We start from the raw sequence: 16,181 nt of genomic DNA on the forward strand, positions 1-16,181 counted from the left end.
ATGTATCTGCAACTAGGTTCAATAGTTCTCAAATTGGTACACATAAACATGAAGATAAGAACTTATGGTAATATTGTAGTTCAGATCACGAAGATCACTATCATCCTATTTCCATTTACTTTTCCCTTTCCTTTTGGTTCCAAAGGAGAAAAGGGTGCTGTCTTCTAGGAGCAGTATATTGAAAATTTATGTAATAACATAAAGTTTGCTGGACACTCCATTTAGACTTAATTTCCTTTTGGCCAATTGGGAAGTTTTGACACTTGTTATGTACTAATGTTTTGTAAAAATGCTTTCTAGAGGCACTTGTATCCATTGAGTATTTGTGTACTCAGGGAGGGGAGGGAGTAGGGAGGAAACAACAAATCATTTTTTAAACAGTCCAACCTGGCTACTTTTCTTATGTTATGTGTCATAGTAGGAAGAATATTAATGTAGTTTAGGAATTGTTTATTTTATTTTTAATTAAAAATAATAGGGTAAGAGAGGCAGGGGTGATAGTTTTGAAGTGCTGGGTGAGATTTATATTTGAAGCAAGTGTGTAGAATTTTGGCAAAGATATTAGTCAGAGAGAATCAGATTTATGATGCTGTAACTAATTCCACTTTTGGAGGGTGTAATCTACGTTGCTTCTTGTTGATCTCTCCTGCTTGTTTTAAACTCTTAATCATGCATGGATATTAGCCAGTTGTCTTAGTTGGATCTCGAATCAACTGATTTTGGTTGTACCAGTTCACTTTGCCAAGGGTTTTGATTCTGTTTATATGCATTTAGTTGTCGTAAATTGAATAGGTTTTCTTGTGTTTAAACTCTGCTAGAAGTCACTTTTGTTGTTGATGACCTTAAACAGGAAGAGATGGAAGCTGGAGATCATCTTGCGTACACAGCAACTAACACAGACCTTCTGCATCTGGGTGGGAATGGATCTGAACCCTGTGCCTTTTCATATTCTGGGTCTCTTGCTGCGGGAACTTCCTGGATCCCATATGTGTCAGTTGTCCAAGATGTGGACGAGGAATTGGACTCATCGCCAACTACTTCAGTCCATGACACGGACAAACAATTAGAAGTTCCCAAGTCAAGTATTGGCTGTTTGGTTGATGGAGATGCCACTCCTGGCGAGCTGCTGGACATCACTTTGGCACAATCCTCGATTGAAACTCGTGATAACAGTGGTACTGGTCCTGTCACCTCCGGTCAGGAGAACCCATATGATATCCATGGAAATGTCAACCTTGCCTGTAAAAGCTTGTTGCTCATTGGTACTGGTTCTGGCTCAGAAGCAGATCCTGAACACAATGTGAAAAGGAGGCGGCTTACACCCTCGGCTCGAAAAATTGTACTGTGTGACCGCATTTGATGCAACACGTAGAAAAATTACCGATGGAAAATTGATCATAAGGGAAGAATTAATGAAATGAAGTGCTAGTTCTTAACCTATAACAAGAGCTTGGGGTACTTGATGATATTAAAATTGATGAAGCGACTAATTAGCAATTGAAATTCGTATTGTATTAGTGATTCAGTTTTTTGAAATTTGCACCGTCAGTAATTCAATTTGTGTCTGCGTGTTACTTATATTTTATGAGATACACTTATAAGAACCATCACCTTAAATTCAATCAATACGAATTAAATGGGAGATAAATGCTTCTTGACCATTAGAACTACAAGAACTTTGCATGTTTGATGTCCTAAATGCATTGGTTCCTTTTTCTCAAAGCTTCTTGAGTCGTCAAGTATCTCTTGCTTTGTTTGAGAATATACTTTATCTAACTTGATTTTGATACTTGGCATGTTGATAGGTTTGTTAACCCTTACTATGAGGTCATTGTTGTTGTTTGTCTTTTGTAAGGTTTGAATTCGAGGACGAATGAATCCTTTCTAGAAAGGGTAGATGAATCAATATTGGGGAGCACAACTCACTCAAAACCAAGTTTATGCAATAGAATGTTTTGGAAACTCAACATATGAAAATACTCCACATGTGGATGATCACTTGGAGGGAAAGAGAAGTTGGAATGAAGAGGAGTATGTGACTACATCTCACCTTTTGGTTATTTTGGACTATGCTTGTTAAGGCAATATTTCATTCCTTGGATTTTGAATATTGAGTACTGGAGAAGATCATTTAGAGTGTAGTTCCTCCTTTATGGAGATTAGGATAGTGTAGTGGGTGGGTGGGTGGGTGGATTCTCTTAGCTCTTAGCTAGGAACCTCTCTGGGATAATGTATTAGTTCGAGTTTCTCTTCTTCATTGGATTAATTCAAATGTTGATTGGTAACCAATCCAGTGTTACCTAATATTTAATTCCATTTCACCATAGTGATAATTTATGGTAAAATAAAGAAAACAATTCTAGTTACTAAAGATTGATTTGCCGATAAATTATTTACATTTTTTACTTAGTGCGATTAATTTCTTCAGCTATGAAACAATGGTCAAGTTTCAAGGAGTCGTGGTTATTTTCCCATTCCTCCCGACAGTCTGAAATTCCAAGCTAATCCACAACATCAAAAGGTAAAATATATTTTGCTTTTTGCATAAATAGCACTGTAGAGTAAAAGCAAGTGCAAACTTGAAAAAATTGCACCAAGTAAATATGTTTTGCTCAACTTGTCCAGAAATAAAATGTTAGTTTCTCTTGTACGATGAACATAGGTTGCAACAATAAAAGCATACAAAAAATTCATTGGAGATAACCAGAAAGACGCTTCCTCCAGAGAAACGTCAATGTCCATCATACCCAAAAGTACACACTTACAAAACCTGGTCCTATCAAAATCTAAATCTTGATGTTGAAGTAATCCTGGTCAAAATGATGCAATCTCACATATCCATCTTCACCACCACTTGCAAAACTGCAAAAATCAAATAGGGAGTTCACACGACACTCGAGATGGAACAACCAATTAACTTGGCCAACAAATCAGCTTTTTAAACATTATTCAGAAATGGAAAATGATCAGCATTAATGGAATTTGTTATTCATTGTAATCGAAAAACTCTCAAATTGTTCATAATGGAATTTGTTTCTAGCATAAAGTAACAAATTCCAGGTTACTTTAAGCATTAAACAAGTCGGGAATGAGTAACAAATTTCAGGGTCACAATGAGAAACATCTGATGCCCCTTTTTCTATTATGCTACGCTTGGAGTTGAAAAAAAAATCAAGGTTTTACTATAATCTTTTTTCTATTACTATAAACAAGAGTTTTCCTCATACGACCCCCTACCACAAAAGCACTTCTACAACAACAAAACAGGAGACACCATATCTCCAGACCCCCACCAGAATAGATACAAAATTTCCCCTTACTGTAAGCTTCTCGATAGGTTTGTGGCTTCAATTACATCTCAATCTCAAACTATTGGAGTCAACAATATGAATTCAGCTCTATTCGGGCCCATATCTAGAACACTAAATAGCTCGTCTTGTTAAACAATTTACAGGTAATCTAAACTAGAGGCTCTCTAAACCTCAGATTTACCATACACTGACATGCAAGTCTAACAAAGTTCCCGACAAAAAAACACTTTTTGTTAATCCAAATAAATCTAACAAACAATAGGCAAATTAAAAAGGACCAAAATGTGTCAGAAAGGAAGCAAACGTAAATCCAAATCTAACCCCCTCTCTTATCAAGTTGATGATCCCAAATACAATTGAACTAACTCAATTTCAACCTACTATAAAAATAGGAACCAAGGTCACAATAAATATGAATTCCAACTTAATTGAGATCTAGAAAGTTTTTATATAGAGAGAGCTAGGATTAAGATAGAAATGTAAGTGTTAGGATATTACTTCCTTTTTTCTCTTTGTTTAATTTGCCCAAGATCTCAACAGACTACTATATTGATGTACATTTGAGACCAAAGTAAAAAACAATATCTGCTCAAGTACACACTAAATATGTAAAACTTCAAATAACTCAACGATGATGTTTCTTTTCCTGTTTTCACCTTTAAGTTGGAAGGATCCAAAACTTGCTACTTGGTCCAAAAACTTGGAGAGGAAATAAAGAGAACCATCAAGGGCATACCACACAAGCACAAACAGGCAGTAAGATTGCATGTTCAAAAAATTCCAACAAACTAATTTCACTCTACCCATCCAAAAATAGTTGCCTTAATTTTCTATCTGAGTTGTCCTAAAATAAGTCCACCATTTTCTTAAACAGGAACCTTTTATCATTGATTGTTGATAACAATGTGACTATAAAAACTGATTAGGAACCACTATGATTCTTATAAAACTCAAATTGTTAATAAAGAACAGCTTCATCTTTGTCATATGGAAGTAGTAGTAGTAGTACTATACTTATGTGACTAAAAACGGATTAGGAACCACTATCATTCTTATAAAATGTAATTGTTAATAAAGAACATCTTCATCTTTGTCATACGGAGGTAGTAGTACTACTACAAAAAAGAGATGAGAAAACAAGAAAGGTTGAGATTTCTTGGAACCTATAAAGAAAAGGGAAGACAATTTTTAGAATAAGTTATTGGATTAAAATCTAAAACTCGTAAGCCCACACGAAAACAAAGTCAAGTTTCAATAATGGCATAAGTACATGACATCCGCATATGAGATGGCAGGAATGTGGAATGATCAGTTACCTTTTCCCATCAGGATTGAAAGCCAAAGCATTTATTGGTCCAAAATGCCCTTTAACACCTCCTATTTCTTCAGTAAGAATCTGATGCATATCCAGATACAAATTACACACTCCGAAATGTTATGAAACCAAATCAGATCCATTTTTTCTCTTTTTCAGGGTGGGGGGAGATCATTCCTAACACCAAAATATATCCACTTACCTTGTCATAGAACTTGGCCTCAAACTTTCCAGCACGATGATCAGTAGTGGTGACAGCTGAAGCGTCTTGACCACCTCCCAAAACCACCTATTGACCAAGAGCAGCATTAGATTAGAGAGATACTTGAAGAAACATTACAGAATCCTTCGGAGAAACTTTGCTTGCAGAAAGAACAAATCTTTAGACTAGCAATATCAAACCGATGCAAAGTAAGACATCTCCGGTCCTTTTTAGTTATTTACTTAATCAGTAATAAGACACTCTTGAAGAACATCTCTTTTGTTTCATAAGATATTTAAGTTTAAGTGTACTTATCAAATGTTGGACAATAATGATCAAGTGTTGGTTACAGTGAGCGTTAAGTTCCCTTATCTTGCGAATGATTAAAGATCTACCTCAGTATAACGGTTTAATCAATTTCTTGTAAAAGTGGACTTGTAACTCCCCATTAAAATATCTTTTTGAGATTAAAAGATCTCATTCAGAACACTGACAATTAACACAACAGAGCTGCAAGTGGAAGACATTATCTTCAAGCAGGTAGCTGCATGAATATTTCAAAATTTTAACTTGTTTCACCCCCCGCCCCCCAAAAAAAAAAAGAAAAATACATAGGATAATATAACAGATTAAAAGCTACATAGAGACAGCAGATATTTGTCGCAGCAGATCCATTCAATGTATTAGTTAATGAGTGTGTCAATACATACATGATTAAGAAGCGGCGACATAGTGACAGCATTCACTGGTCGTTCGGTCGTATAGTTCTTGATAAGTGTCAAAGTTCTGATGTCCCAGAGCTGTAAAATCAACAGAGGTTAGAAATAAAGAGGAACTATAAAAAGAAAAAAACAAAGTGGATATGGACATACATAGCTGAAAATCAGAAATGAAATATTGCTAGGTAGTTGCAAGAACTTAGAAAGAAACAATGGCCATATTTCCAAGGGCTATAAGGAGCTACCTTTGCAGATTTATCAAGAGAACCAGTAATGAAGTGCGAACCATCCACTGATTTTTGTAGTGACGTAATACCCTTTTTATGACCGATTTCCTTGTCAGACTCCTTCAGTATCTTTCCAGTCTACAAATTTCAGAAGACCGTCAATGCACTACACTAGCTTCGAAGAACAGGGAAAACTATCTTAAAACTAATTTATATTTAAGAAAGAAAGACAAAACAAACAACAAAGCAAACACTGCAATGTGAATAGAGCAAAAACCAGGCGACCTGATAAATCACCAAACTGTTCAAAATAATTAAATAAAGTATCTAGAGTAATAAGCCAAAATATCTATTGAACTTTGACATATTGACAGCACATTTTTCCATGAAACTGAAACACACTAACGTACCTCAGCATCCCAGATACGTATTACAGCATCTTCACCAGCACTTATAATTGTTTTATTCAGGGGTCCCCACACAGCTCTGTTGATTCTTCCCTGGGGACCCTTTAAGACGAGCACCGACTCACTAATTTCTAAAATAAGAAGATTATTTATTAGATACAGTGAATGTCAAGATCATGAGATGAGAGTCACAAAATGCCCAAAATAATGGAAGATAAAGTAGACTCGTTTGAAATTAGTATAAGTCAGCAACCACCAGAGAAGCAATAACAAACTATACAAGGCATATCCCTTTGTCTCAAATTCCAAAGCATATCAATGTGTTAGATGTGACAACGCTGGAAGCATATTAGACTTAACTCTTGACAACAAATATTCCCTAAAGCTATGTACCTTTACCAATCTTGTATTAATTGAACAGAAAGGAAGACCCTTCTATTTTCTGCACATAAACCCTACACGTTTTTATAGGTGGTCATCTTTGCTTTTTGATATAGTCTACAGTACATTTTTTTCCAATGCTCAAGTTCTGGTTTACATCGAATAAAGGAAAATGTGTAAAGTAATAAGATAATTATTAATGATAAGTGACTTTAAAAGAAACAAAAGAGGAAGTATAAAATGACTACAACAATTTTTTTCATTGGAAAATGAACTTAAAAAGAGTGAGGAGGAAATAGAAGTCATCTGCTTTGTCGCCAGACCCCATAACCAAGCTCCATATCAAAGTGAATTATCAATTAATTCAGAAGTAGCACTAGTAACTCTATAGTTAAAGGACATGTGATTGTAACAGGACTTGATCTGGTTCCTTTAAGCTGCTTTGTGTGAAGTTAGGGAGTAAGCTCTGTCCTGTTAACTTACAACATGCATCAATAAATTCACTTTACATACCCAAATGCATCATGCTCCAAAACGAACATATAATTTCTAAGGGCACCAAGTGGCCAGTGGTAGAGGAATTCCGAACTTGATAAACATGAACACTCCAGTAGTGAGTGGACATGGTTTTGCTCTACTATTCTGGTTGTGTAGTACTTATCATAGAGAATAAATTATATGTTGGGTTTCTGCATGAATATTGGTTTTGGCAAGTGTTGGTGGATAGCATAGGTGCCAGCATGGAAGTTGGGTGTTGTTATTACCGATGGAGGAATCAGTACCAGGAGGGATCCATTCTGGTCAGTTTGAGAACAGGGGCCAGTGCAGACATATATACAACCGGGTGGCCTGAGTTGGTAAGTCGGAATGCAAAGAAACAGTCCCTTCACTCCACATATTTTAACAATTATTCATATGCTGATATTTAAATGACAAGTTTCTTCAATGATACTAACCACCACAGACATACCAGGAACAATATCAACAACTAAAATATCAGCACAAAGACAGAACAGACAAACATCTGATAAATGATGTCAAATTGTCAATCATAGCAAAACATGATAAAACTAATTAAGAATACAGCAAAACCATCATAGCTACTTCATTGATGGCTTGAGAAATTAATTCACGATATATCCAAGTCATTTAAAAACCAACTCTGTGCTAATATGGTCACAATCAAATAAAAAATGCATCTGTATAGCTCTGACTTGAGGTCATAAAGAGTCCAATGTTCACATCTCTGAAAAGGAAACACCGTGGGCTTAAGAATAGCTACAGTGGAGACATGAAGCTTGTGCACAAGATACTTGAATGCTCATAGTAAAAAGGAACCTCATTTGGTGCTTTCACAATAATCCAATTCATTATTCGCAATTTAAAAGGAAAGAGTAAACAAAGGCAATATGTACTTCACAAACAGAAATACAACCCAACAATTAATTGTCAAAAAACAACAATTAAACAAGACAACACAACAGAAGATTAACCTTAGAATTCCAGAAACTTACGTTCACTGGGATCTTTGCTGATACGTTTGACATGGATAGCAGATGTCAGTCCCATAAAAGGATCAGTGGTGATCACTGCAAGTTTATCGCCAACCGAAAAATCAACAGACCTAGCAGGGGAGTCAAAGGTGAATGTGTGCAGCTGGGTACCAGTTTGGACATCCCACAACATTGCAGTCTGATCCGCACTTCCAGTTATTAGCCTGGACGAATCCCCTTTAACAAACAATCAACAAGTCAACAACCACAGACAGTCCATTTCTCAATAGTTATTATACGCTTTACCATACATGATACAAACAAACAAAAAAATGCACTTGGTCTCTCGTACTATGACTACCAATTTTCATTAACCTTTTATTTAGCAAAAGAAAACATGCCAGCAAGTATTGGACCTCAAAGCCCTTGTAAGGTAATAACAACAAGACCAATGAGATATAACTACTTTACTACTTCCAATTTTCACTAGCCAAAGTGGATATATCAGAAATTCCGATAACATAGATTGATAAAATATGAAGAAAAAGAAAGGAGAGAAGTAAGAAGATGGTGACTGAAAGTTTTACAATCTTTAAGCAAAAGACTATTTGGATAATGAAAGAAGTACAAAATAGAGGATGAGAAATCATCCTACACAACTTTAACCCGTCAAAACAACCACAGGATGATTATTGAATATTAAACTTTCCACTAATCAAGTTCATCTGAATAATCTGTGCTTTGATTTTGCAGCAAATCAGTACGACAAACACAGGGTAATTATTGGATATTACGCAATATTAGCTAAAAGTAAATTAAACATGTGATGACAAAACTGCGACCATATCAGTTTCTTTTACAAGCAGGTGAACTATCAAACTAGAAAAGCCCTTAATGTTCTTTGGTTATTTCACCTACTGATTATGAACAAAATCATTGCTTGGTTAAGTGACTAAATATCACTTCATACGAGATAATCAACTTGTTGGACTATAATCGGTATGTTGTGTTAGGGATTTTAATCAATTGTCTACAAATTTGATTAAATACTTTTTTCCAGGTGCAAACAGCAGTAACTGAAATAAAATCTCGGGGATGTTACTTGTAGCCTCAAACTTTAGCCATAAACTGGGCAATTAATTGATTCAAATTCTTTGAAATTCGTTCGAGAAGTGCACCTAACCCACACATTACTCTTATTATTATTACTACACCAAAAGCCCTAGACGAAGATTAATTATCTGAAAAATAGCTTATTTAAGTAAACAAAGCTTCACAATCCAAACCAAAAGGCTAATAAACAAACCAAAGCGGCAAGCATTTATCATGTTAATAACAAATATCAGCTCAGTTCAGGATATCAATAGTAAGAGAGAAAAAGAAGTAATTACGAGAAACGTCGCAGCACCAAACGGCACCGTTATGGCCACGGTAAGTTCCGAGGCGCTCGCCGTTATCGGCAAACCAAACGGTAGGGGTATGGTCCTTGGCGCAAGAGAAGAGCAGATCTCCATCTCTGTTGTACTTTAGAAAAGTTAACGGCCTTTCATGGCCCTTCATCAATATTGGCCTCATCGTTGTTCGTAGCCGGTCGCCGGAGTGATCCCCTCAGTGAGATTGTTGTTCGTCGCCGGAGTAAGTTCGCCGCTGAGAAAAGATGGAGAGAGAAGAAGACGGTTGCAGGGTTTTTATTTGCTGTGTAAGTTTTTGTTGTTGCCGACCTATTTACACTTGGGCCACGACCCAATACTATCAATTGGGCCTAAATATTTTTTTGTGAAACTTACATAAATTGAAGAACTTTCACATATAGCCACTCAAAAATAACATAATTACTCTCCATAGATATAGTTTGATAATTACAATTTGTAGCTACATGTTATAGGGAGGAGAGAGGCAAGCGAAACTGGGATAGAGAGAAGAGAGACGAGCGAGAGAGGTGAATTGTATATGTATATCGGTTAGATAATTGTATATTATACATATGTATTTGTATATATTGCAAGCGAGATTGGGAGAGGAAGGAGAGAGGCAAGTGAGATTGGGAGAGGGAGGAGAGAAGCGAGCGAGATTGGGAGAGGGAGGAGAGAGGCGAGCGAGAGAGGGCAAAGAGAGGGAGAGAGGTGAATTGTATATGTATATCAGTTAGATAATTGTATATTATACATATGTATTTGACTATTTGTATATATGGCAAGCGATATTGGGAGAGGGAGGAGAGAGGCGAGCGAGATTTGGAGAGGAGGAGAGAGGCGAGTGAGATTGGGAGAGGCGAGCGAGAGAGGGCAGAAAGTGGGAGAGAGGTGAACTGTATATGTATATCGGTTAGATAATTGTATATTATACATATGCATTTGTATATATGGCGAGCGAGATTGGGAAAGGGAGGAGAGAGGCGAGCAAGAGAGGGCAGAGAGTGGGAGAAAGGTGAATTGTATATGTATATCGGTTAGATAATTGTATATTATACATATGTATTTGTATATTCTGGCGAATTACACATATACAAACGTGGCTAATTATACAAACTCGAAGTCAGCCCACGTAATTAATGTATAATGTTAGTCGCGAGTGGTAATTATAGCAAACTATAGTTATGATGAGTAATTAAGTAGTATAAGTTTACTTAACCGTGTAATTTTTCTTATACTATATTAAGAAAATATTTACCATTTATAGCAATAACATTTTTCTTTTCACTTTATCGCTTTTAATACAATTTATAATACAATTTTAATACATATTACATAGAACAATTTATAAAACACATATAATACAAGTTTTATTAATAAATAATACATTTATCACACATATTAATACACTTATAATACAATGTGTCAATTTCTTACCAAACAAGCGTAATATATTTTAGAACAGCTATAATACATATATATTGCATACATAATTCATTTTTAATACATATTGCAGATTTATCATAGTATTATTATATGTTGCTACAAATAGTAATAAATAAAAAGTATCGCTAAAATCAGTAATTATTTATTAAAAGAAACATTTTTAAGTAATTTTTCCTTTCTTATTTTAGTTGATATAAACTAAAATTCAAAGTCAATGAAGATACAATTTCTTCACCCCGATTCAGTGATTTCTTACTGAAACTAAACAAATATAAAAACTGACTAATTTAGAATACTACATTAGTAGTTTGTACTGTAAATACTATGATTCAATTCTAAATTCAGTTTACTGTATGAGTTTATATAATTCAATGGTAATATTATGTTCATTTATTTTCTCACTTGATTGTATGAGTTTATAGAATTCAATTGTAATGTTATAATTCACTTGATTGTATGAGTTTATATTGTAATACTATAATTGATTCATTTTCTCCCTAACTTCAGTTTATTATATGAGTTTATAAAATTCAATTGTAATACTATAATTCAAGTGTATGCTTTGTATATCACAACAATTGAACTAATGGTCGAGGAGCGTGATTCAAACTTCATTACTTGATTTGTGGGATTTTTTCCTTGATTCCTGGGATTTTAAAAAAAAAAATTATCACATTTATTATTAATTAAATTTAGAGTCTTATAATTTGTATATATATTTAATAGTCACGTGAGATATACAAATCGTGACTTCCGTCGAAGGCACTTTCAAACTGGCAAGACTCACAGCCCCATTCTTTATGGAAGGAAGGAAGATAGGTCTAAGCTCGACCGGAAAGAAGATTCGCTCACCGAATTTTTGATTCCTCTTCAATGATCTGGAATTTCTGCGAGGAGCTCTGTTCGAGAGGAAGCACTGGCTCTTATCGAAATTTACCTTTTGGCTATTACAACATTACAATCAGCTTCTTACTTCTTTCCAGAAAGAGTTTCCGTTCCCTAAATATGGAGTCAATGACTTTGAAGGGCCATTATTGAGTCAAGCAACCGAAACCGAGTAAAGAAGTCACATCTGAGCTAATTATAACTAAGTCATCCGCTTATATTATATCAAGAATGAGTAGCTACTCAAACTATAGAAATATTAGGTAATTAGCAAACATTAGCTATTTTTGCCTCATTATGTTTCAAGTCTTTGCTATTTTTGAAATCTCCTCTCGGCACACAAATTTTCAAATATTTATTCAAAGTAAATAAAAATTATATTAATCTATATATTATGGGATATAGAGATATATTTATTACTGAAAATGGTCAAATTGCCTTGAAAGTTGTTATCAAAATATTTTTAATCTTTGCAAGATAATTATTTTCAAGATTTGAAGAAGCTCAAAATTAATTAAAGTTGGGGAGGGCCAAAATTGAGTCTCTCTCTATAGTATTACAATATGAATGAAAAAAGAATTGATAGGAGCGGGATTTTACCCGGTATGCATCCAAACTGTAGCAGTTGCGGGTTTCCCTTGTCATAAAAATTGAATAATATGTTAGAATAGGTTTTACAATACACAATGCCATGCAGATGCAGTTACAATAGACCTATCTTGCCATGCTAGAGAAATGGCTCTTGGATCCTCAATTTCAAAAACCCTAAACCCTCCATTTATTCCTCCATCAATTTGTATTGTAGAATTAGAATAACTTCTAATTTTCATAAGCAACTTTGCTTGCATTATGTTCTTACAACTCAATGGAATTCCTAAAAATCCATGGCTTTCCATTCTCCCTTTACATGTCTCCATTTGTTCATTATCATCATATCTTGATGAATTATTATTGTTGCCACCTTCATCATAATTCAACACATTCTTGATCTCTTTCCCAAGATGGTTTTTTTCAATACTCAATCTTTCAATACTATCAATAGGTAAACAATCATCTAATGAATCAAACATAGCCGCGAAATAATGCAATGAATCCATGAATCTTGGCATGAAAGTTTGAGGGATTTTACATCTTTCTTGTTCCACTATAGTAACTATAGAAGGACAAAGATCATGTACTTCTTTCAATGTCTTTGAAATCTTGGAATAAGTGCTTAATGAGTTCAAATGAAACATCAAATTTATAGCTAATGTTTCATTTTTCCTTTTTGTTAGGTTACTAAGTTTATATGATCCACTTAAAACCCCTTGAAACTCAAAAGATAAATTTCTAAAACCCTTTGCAAAACTAACAAGTCTTGTCTCAGTTTCTCTCAATTCATCAATTGTTTTTCCATATCCAGTGATTTTGAGAGAGATTCTATTCAATGTGGTTGCATTTTCTGATAGAGATTGAATAAGAGAAGGCCATTGAAATCCATAAGATATGTCAAAAAAGTCAATAACATGCAATAATCCATTGTTATATTCTAATTCTTTCTCAAAGACTTCAAGAATGGCTTGGTTAGCTGTGAAATGAGCAAATTGGTAAAAAGGAGAAACCTTGTAGAATTGAGTGAAAGCCAAGAACTCTTCTTCTTGTGTTGGTGGCTTCATTATCATGTCATAAAATGGCGATTTTCGCGTTAATAGTCTTGCTATTAATCCATCAGCAAAATAGGCAGCCATCCTTTGGATTGAATCACCAAGTAAGGTAACATTTTGGTACAATTCATGTAGATTTTCAATAGCTAAATATTTGGTATTTTCATCAATTGATGTGGCTGAAATAAGCAATGAATGGATTAGGTGTAGACCTTTTCCATCTTCAACCACAATATGACCTTTTTTCTTTACATCATTTTTTAGCATCATTTCTCTCAACTCTAAAAGACTTAATATTTTTCCTTCACAATTACTTTCATTTAAATCCCAAGTGTTGATGAAATTCATCATCAATCCCCTCCTTTTTCTCTTCTTGATGATCTTCTTATTAATATGATTACAACATGATGAATCATTGACTATAGCAAGTCTAAGACTCAAGAACTCTTCCTCATAATCTACAATATCTCCCATCTAATTGTGTTATATTGGTAAAGAGAAATTAAATAATAAATTGAGGAAAATGTAAAGAGGTTTTTTTTTTTTTTTTTGAGGAATGAACAATTATTAGGCAAGCTTTATATAAGGGAAAATATGAGATGAGGATTTAATTATGTTGGAAAATATTTTCTTGTCATTTTGTGACAAGCCTAGTAGGACAAGAGGGAAGGTATAAAGTGTTTGATTAATACGAAGGATAATAAATAAGTGTTCAATTTCAAGATGGTTATTTTTTTTCTTTCATGAAATGGCTCCCATATGTATTTTTTAAAATTTAAATTTGTTTGTTTTAATCCTCAAAATTCGAAATTAATTGTTGATTAATAATTTGTTCGCGAGTCAGTTTGGATCGATTATTAGTTAAAAGAATCAAAATCAAACCAATTTAATTGATTATTTAATTATTTAAACCAACACCAAACATTCAATCATCAAAAGGAAATTTAAAAAAAAGAAGAAGATAACAATTCATTAAAAAATAAATGAAATATTTTCATGTCATTTTGAATCTTATAGGAGTAATTCTTTTTTTCATATTCAAATTATGAAATTACACAATATAGTGAAATTACACTGATTATGTTATTGTTGTACGTTAATATTATATTGAAGGAAAAGCAAAAAAAAGATGCCAACATGAAAGAGACAAAAAGAACCTGAAAAAACTATATATCTAACCTACCCGTCCTCATATGGACAAGTTTTTGGTATAATAAGAAGAAAATAAAGAGACACGTCCCCTCCTTTCTAGATGCTTTAATTTTCTACCAAATGCATACATTATTCTATTTTTTTTATATTAATCTTATCATAATTAATTAAGTCTAAGATAGTAGTTGCACAATTCACCTTAAAGTTGTCATTATCTATTAATTTTATTCAAATATATTCCTCAAATAGATTCCATTTTCATTCAAACTACTTTTCCTATTTTAGATTTCTTGTGAAATGCGAGGGACGACTATGTTTCATAAAACGACGAAAATATTTACCTATCTTTAATTTAAGTCAAATAGAAAGTTCATGTACGTTTATAATTAAAAATAAAGACAGATTAAACTAATTATGATGAATTAATGATGTATTGATGAGGCAGGTATATATTATCATATATTTAGCTTAATGAGATATATATACTGTAATATATATGTCCTAATCCACACGTAGATCCTTTGAACAAATATTCTAGCTAGTCTTAATCTAATGTCTACAACACAGATATCCTGTCAATTATATTTACTTAATTACATTAGTTTAAAATATTAGGAACATTATTTTTTTTATATCAGGAATTATGCACGTATTTAGGTGTAGTGTTGGAGAAATAAAATTTTAAAATGTCAGTTAATTTATTCTTTTGAACAATCAATTTTTTTATTTTATTTTTGGGTCCAAACAAGACATAAATAGGATCTTAGCTGCACTTAAGGGTGTGGTCTAGTGATCAATGAAATGACTAAGAATCATGATGGCTTAGGTTCAATATTTAGGATCCTAGCTTTTCGAAGTTACGATCTTGGTACACATGCGAGGTACGATTAGTTTTGTTGCCCTTTATAATTTATTTTATTTTTAAAAAAAATAAGTTTTTATTTTTATGTGTAAGAGAGATTTTTATAGAGTTATTTTGATAGGTCGTAGCCTCATAGGCAAGGGCGGTTCTAGCCTACCACCTACAGATTGTGGTTCATCTGAACTGAATAACTTTTATTTAAATTTTATATTTATATTACAAAAAATATTAGTCATGTATAGATTTAATTGTAAACTGGTTATAATTATAGATTTATTTGAGATTATTATAAAAATTTATAAATTTCAAATCTTGAATCTGCTTATGATTATAGGTTAGAAATATTTGCATAAGATGGACCATTATTGTGAATCCTTTCCAAAGAAAAAAACTTGTCTTCTTCTAGGAAGTAATCATATACTGATTCGGTGTTGTTTGGAACTTATGATTTGAAGTCTTGTGTATGGATTTTTGTGGTTAATTAATTTCTGTTCATTTACACGTAATTTCGTCCATGCATGCATATTTCTATTTATTTACGTACTCACTAAGTTCCTAACTAATTATAAGAAAGTTAAATATATAAGATAACATCATTTTTATTTAATTTCTTATATTAGTTAGTAAATTAAACCGATAACCAAACAAATACGTCGTATAATCAAATAAAAGAAATGATCTCTTATGATCAGTTATAATTTGAAATAGAACTAAAGAAAATCAATA

General features: G+C 33.4%; 3 protein-coding genes across 3 annotated transcripts in view; 1 reads left to right on the forward strand and 2 right to left on the reverse strand.

Annotated features, from left to right (window-relative positions):
* The window catches only part of LOC125843780 (probable ubiquitin-like-specific protease 2B), a 36,509-nt gene extending 35,031 nt beyond the window's left edge, over window positions 1-1,478 (forward strand). The window contains exon 16 of the mRNA XM_049522981.1: window positions 851-1,478. Within this exon, the coding sequence (XP_049378938.1) occupies window positions 851-1,360 (510 nt within the window). The 3' untranslated portion in view covers window positions 1,361-1,478. The remainder of the gene's footprint in view (window positions 1-850) is intronic.
* A 1,118-nt stretch (window positions 1,479-2,596) lies between these two features.
* Window positions 2,597-9,753, reverse strand: LOC125843794 (eukaryotic translation initiation factor 3 subunit I-like). Its single transcript, XM_049522999.1, has 8 exons — window positions 9,447-9,753; window positions 8,077-8,292; window positions 6,185-6,312; window positions 5,793-5,912; window positions 5,539-5,628; window positions 4,829-4,915; window positions 4,628-4,707; window positions 2,597-2,862 (listed from the first exon to the last, which is right to left on the reverse strand). Exons 1-8 carry the CDS (start codon window positions 9,628-9,630, stop codon window positions 2,787-2,789), a joined length of 981 nt encoding a protein of 326 aa, XP_049378956.1. The 5' UTR covers window positions 9,631-9,753; the 3' UTR covers window positions 2,597-2,786.
* Window positions 9,754-12,472: 2,719 nt separating this feature from the next.
* LOC125843788 (GRAS family protein RAM1-like) lies at window positions 12,473-13,915 on the reverse strand. Its single transcript, XM_049522991.1, has one exon. The coding sequence runs from the start codon at window positions 13,913-13,915 to the stop codon at window positions 12,473-12,475; it is 1,443 nt and encodes a 480-aa protein (XP_049378948.1).
* Between the last annotated feature and the right edge of the window lie 2,266 nt (window positions 13,916-16,181).

This window comes from Solanum stenotomum, chromosome 11 (genome assembly GCF_019186545.1).
Source record: "Solanum stenotomum isolate F172 chromosome 11, ASM1918654v1, whole genome shotgun sequence".
NCBI classification, from domain to species: Eukaryota; Viridiplantae; Streptophyta; class Magnoliopsida; order Solanales; family Solanaceae; genus Solanum; species Solanum stenotomum.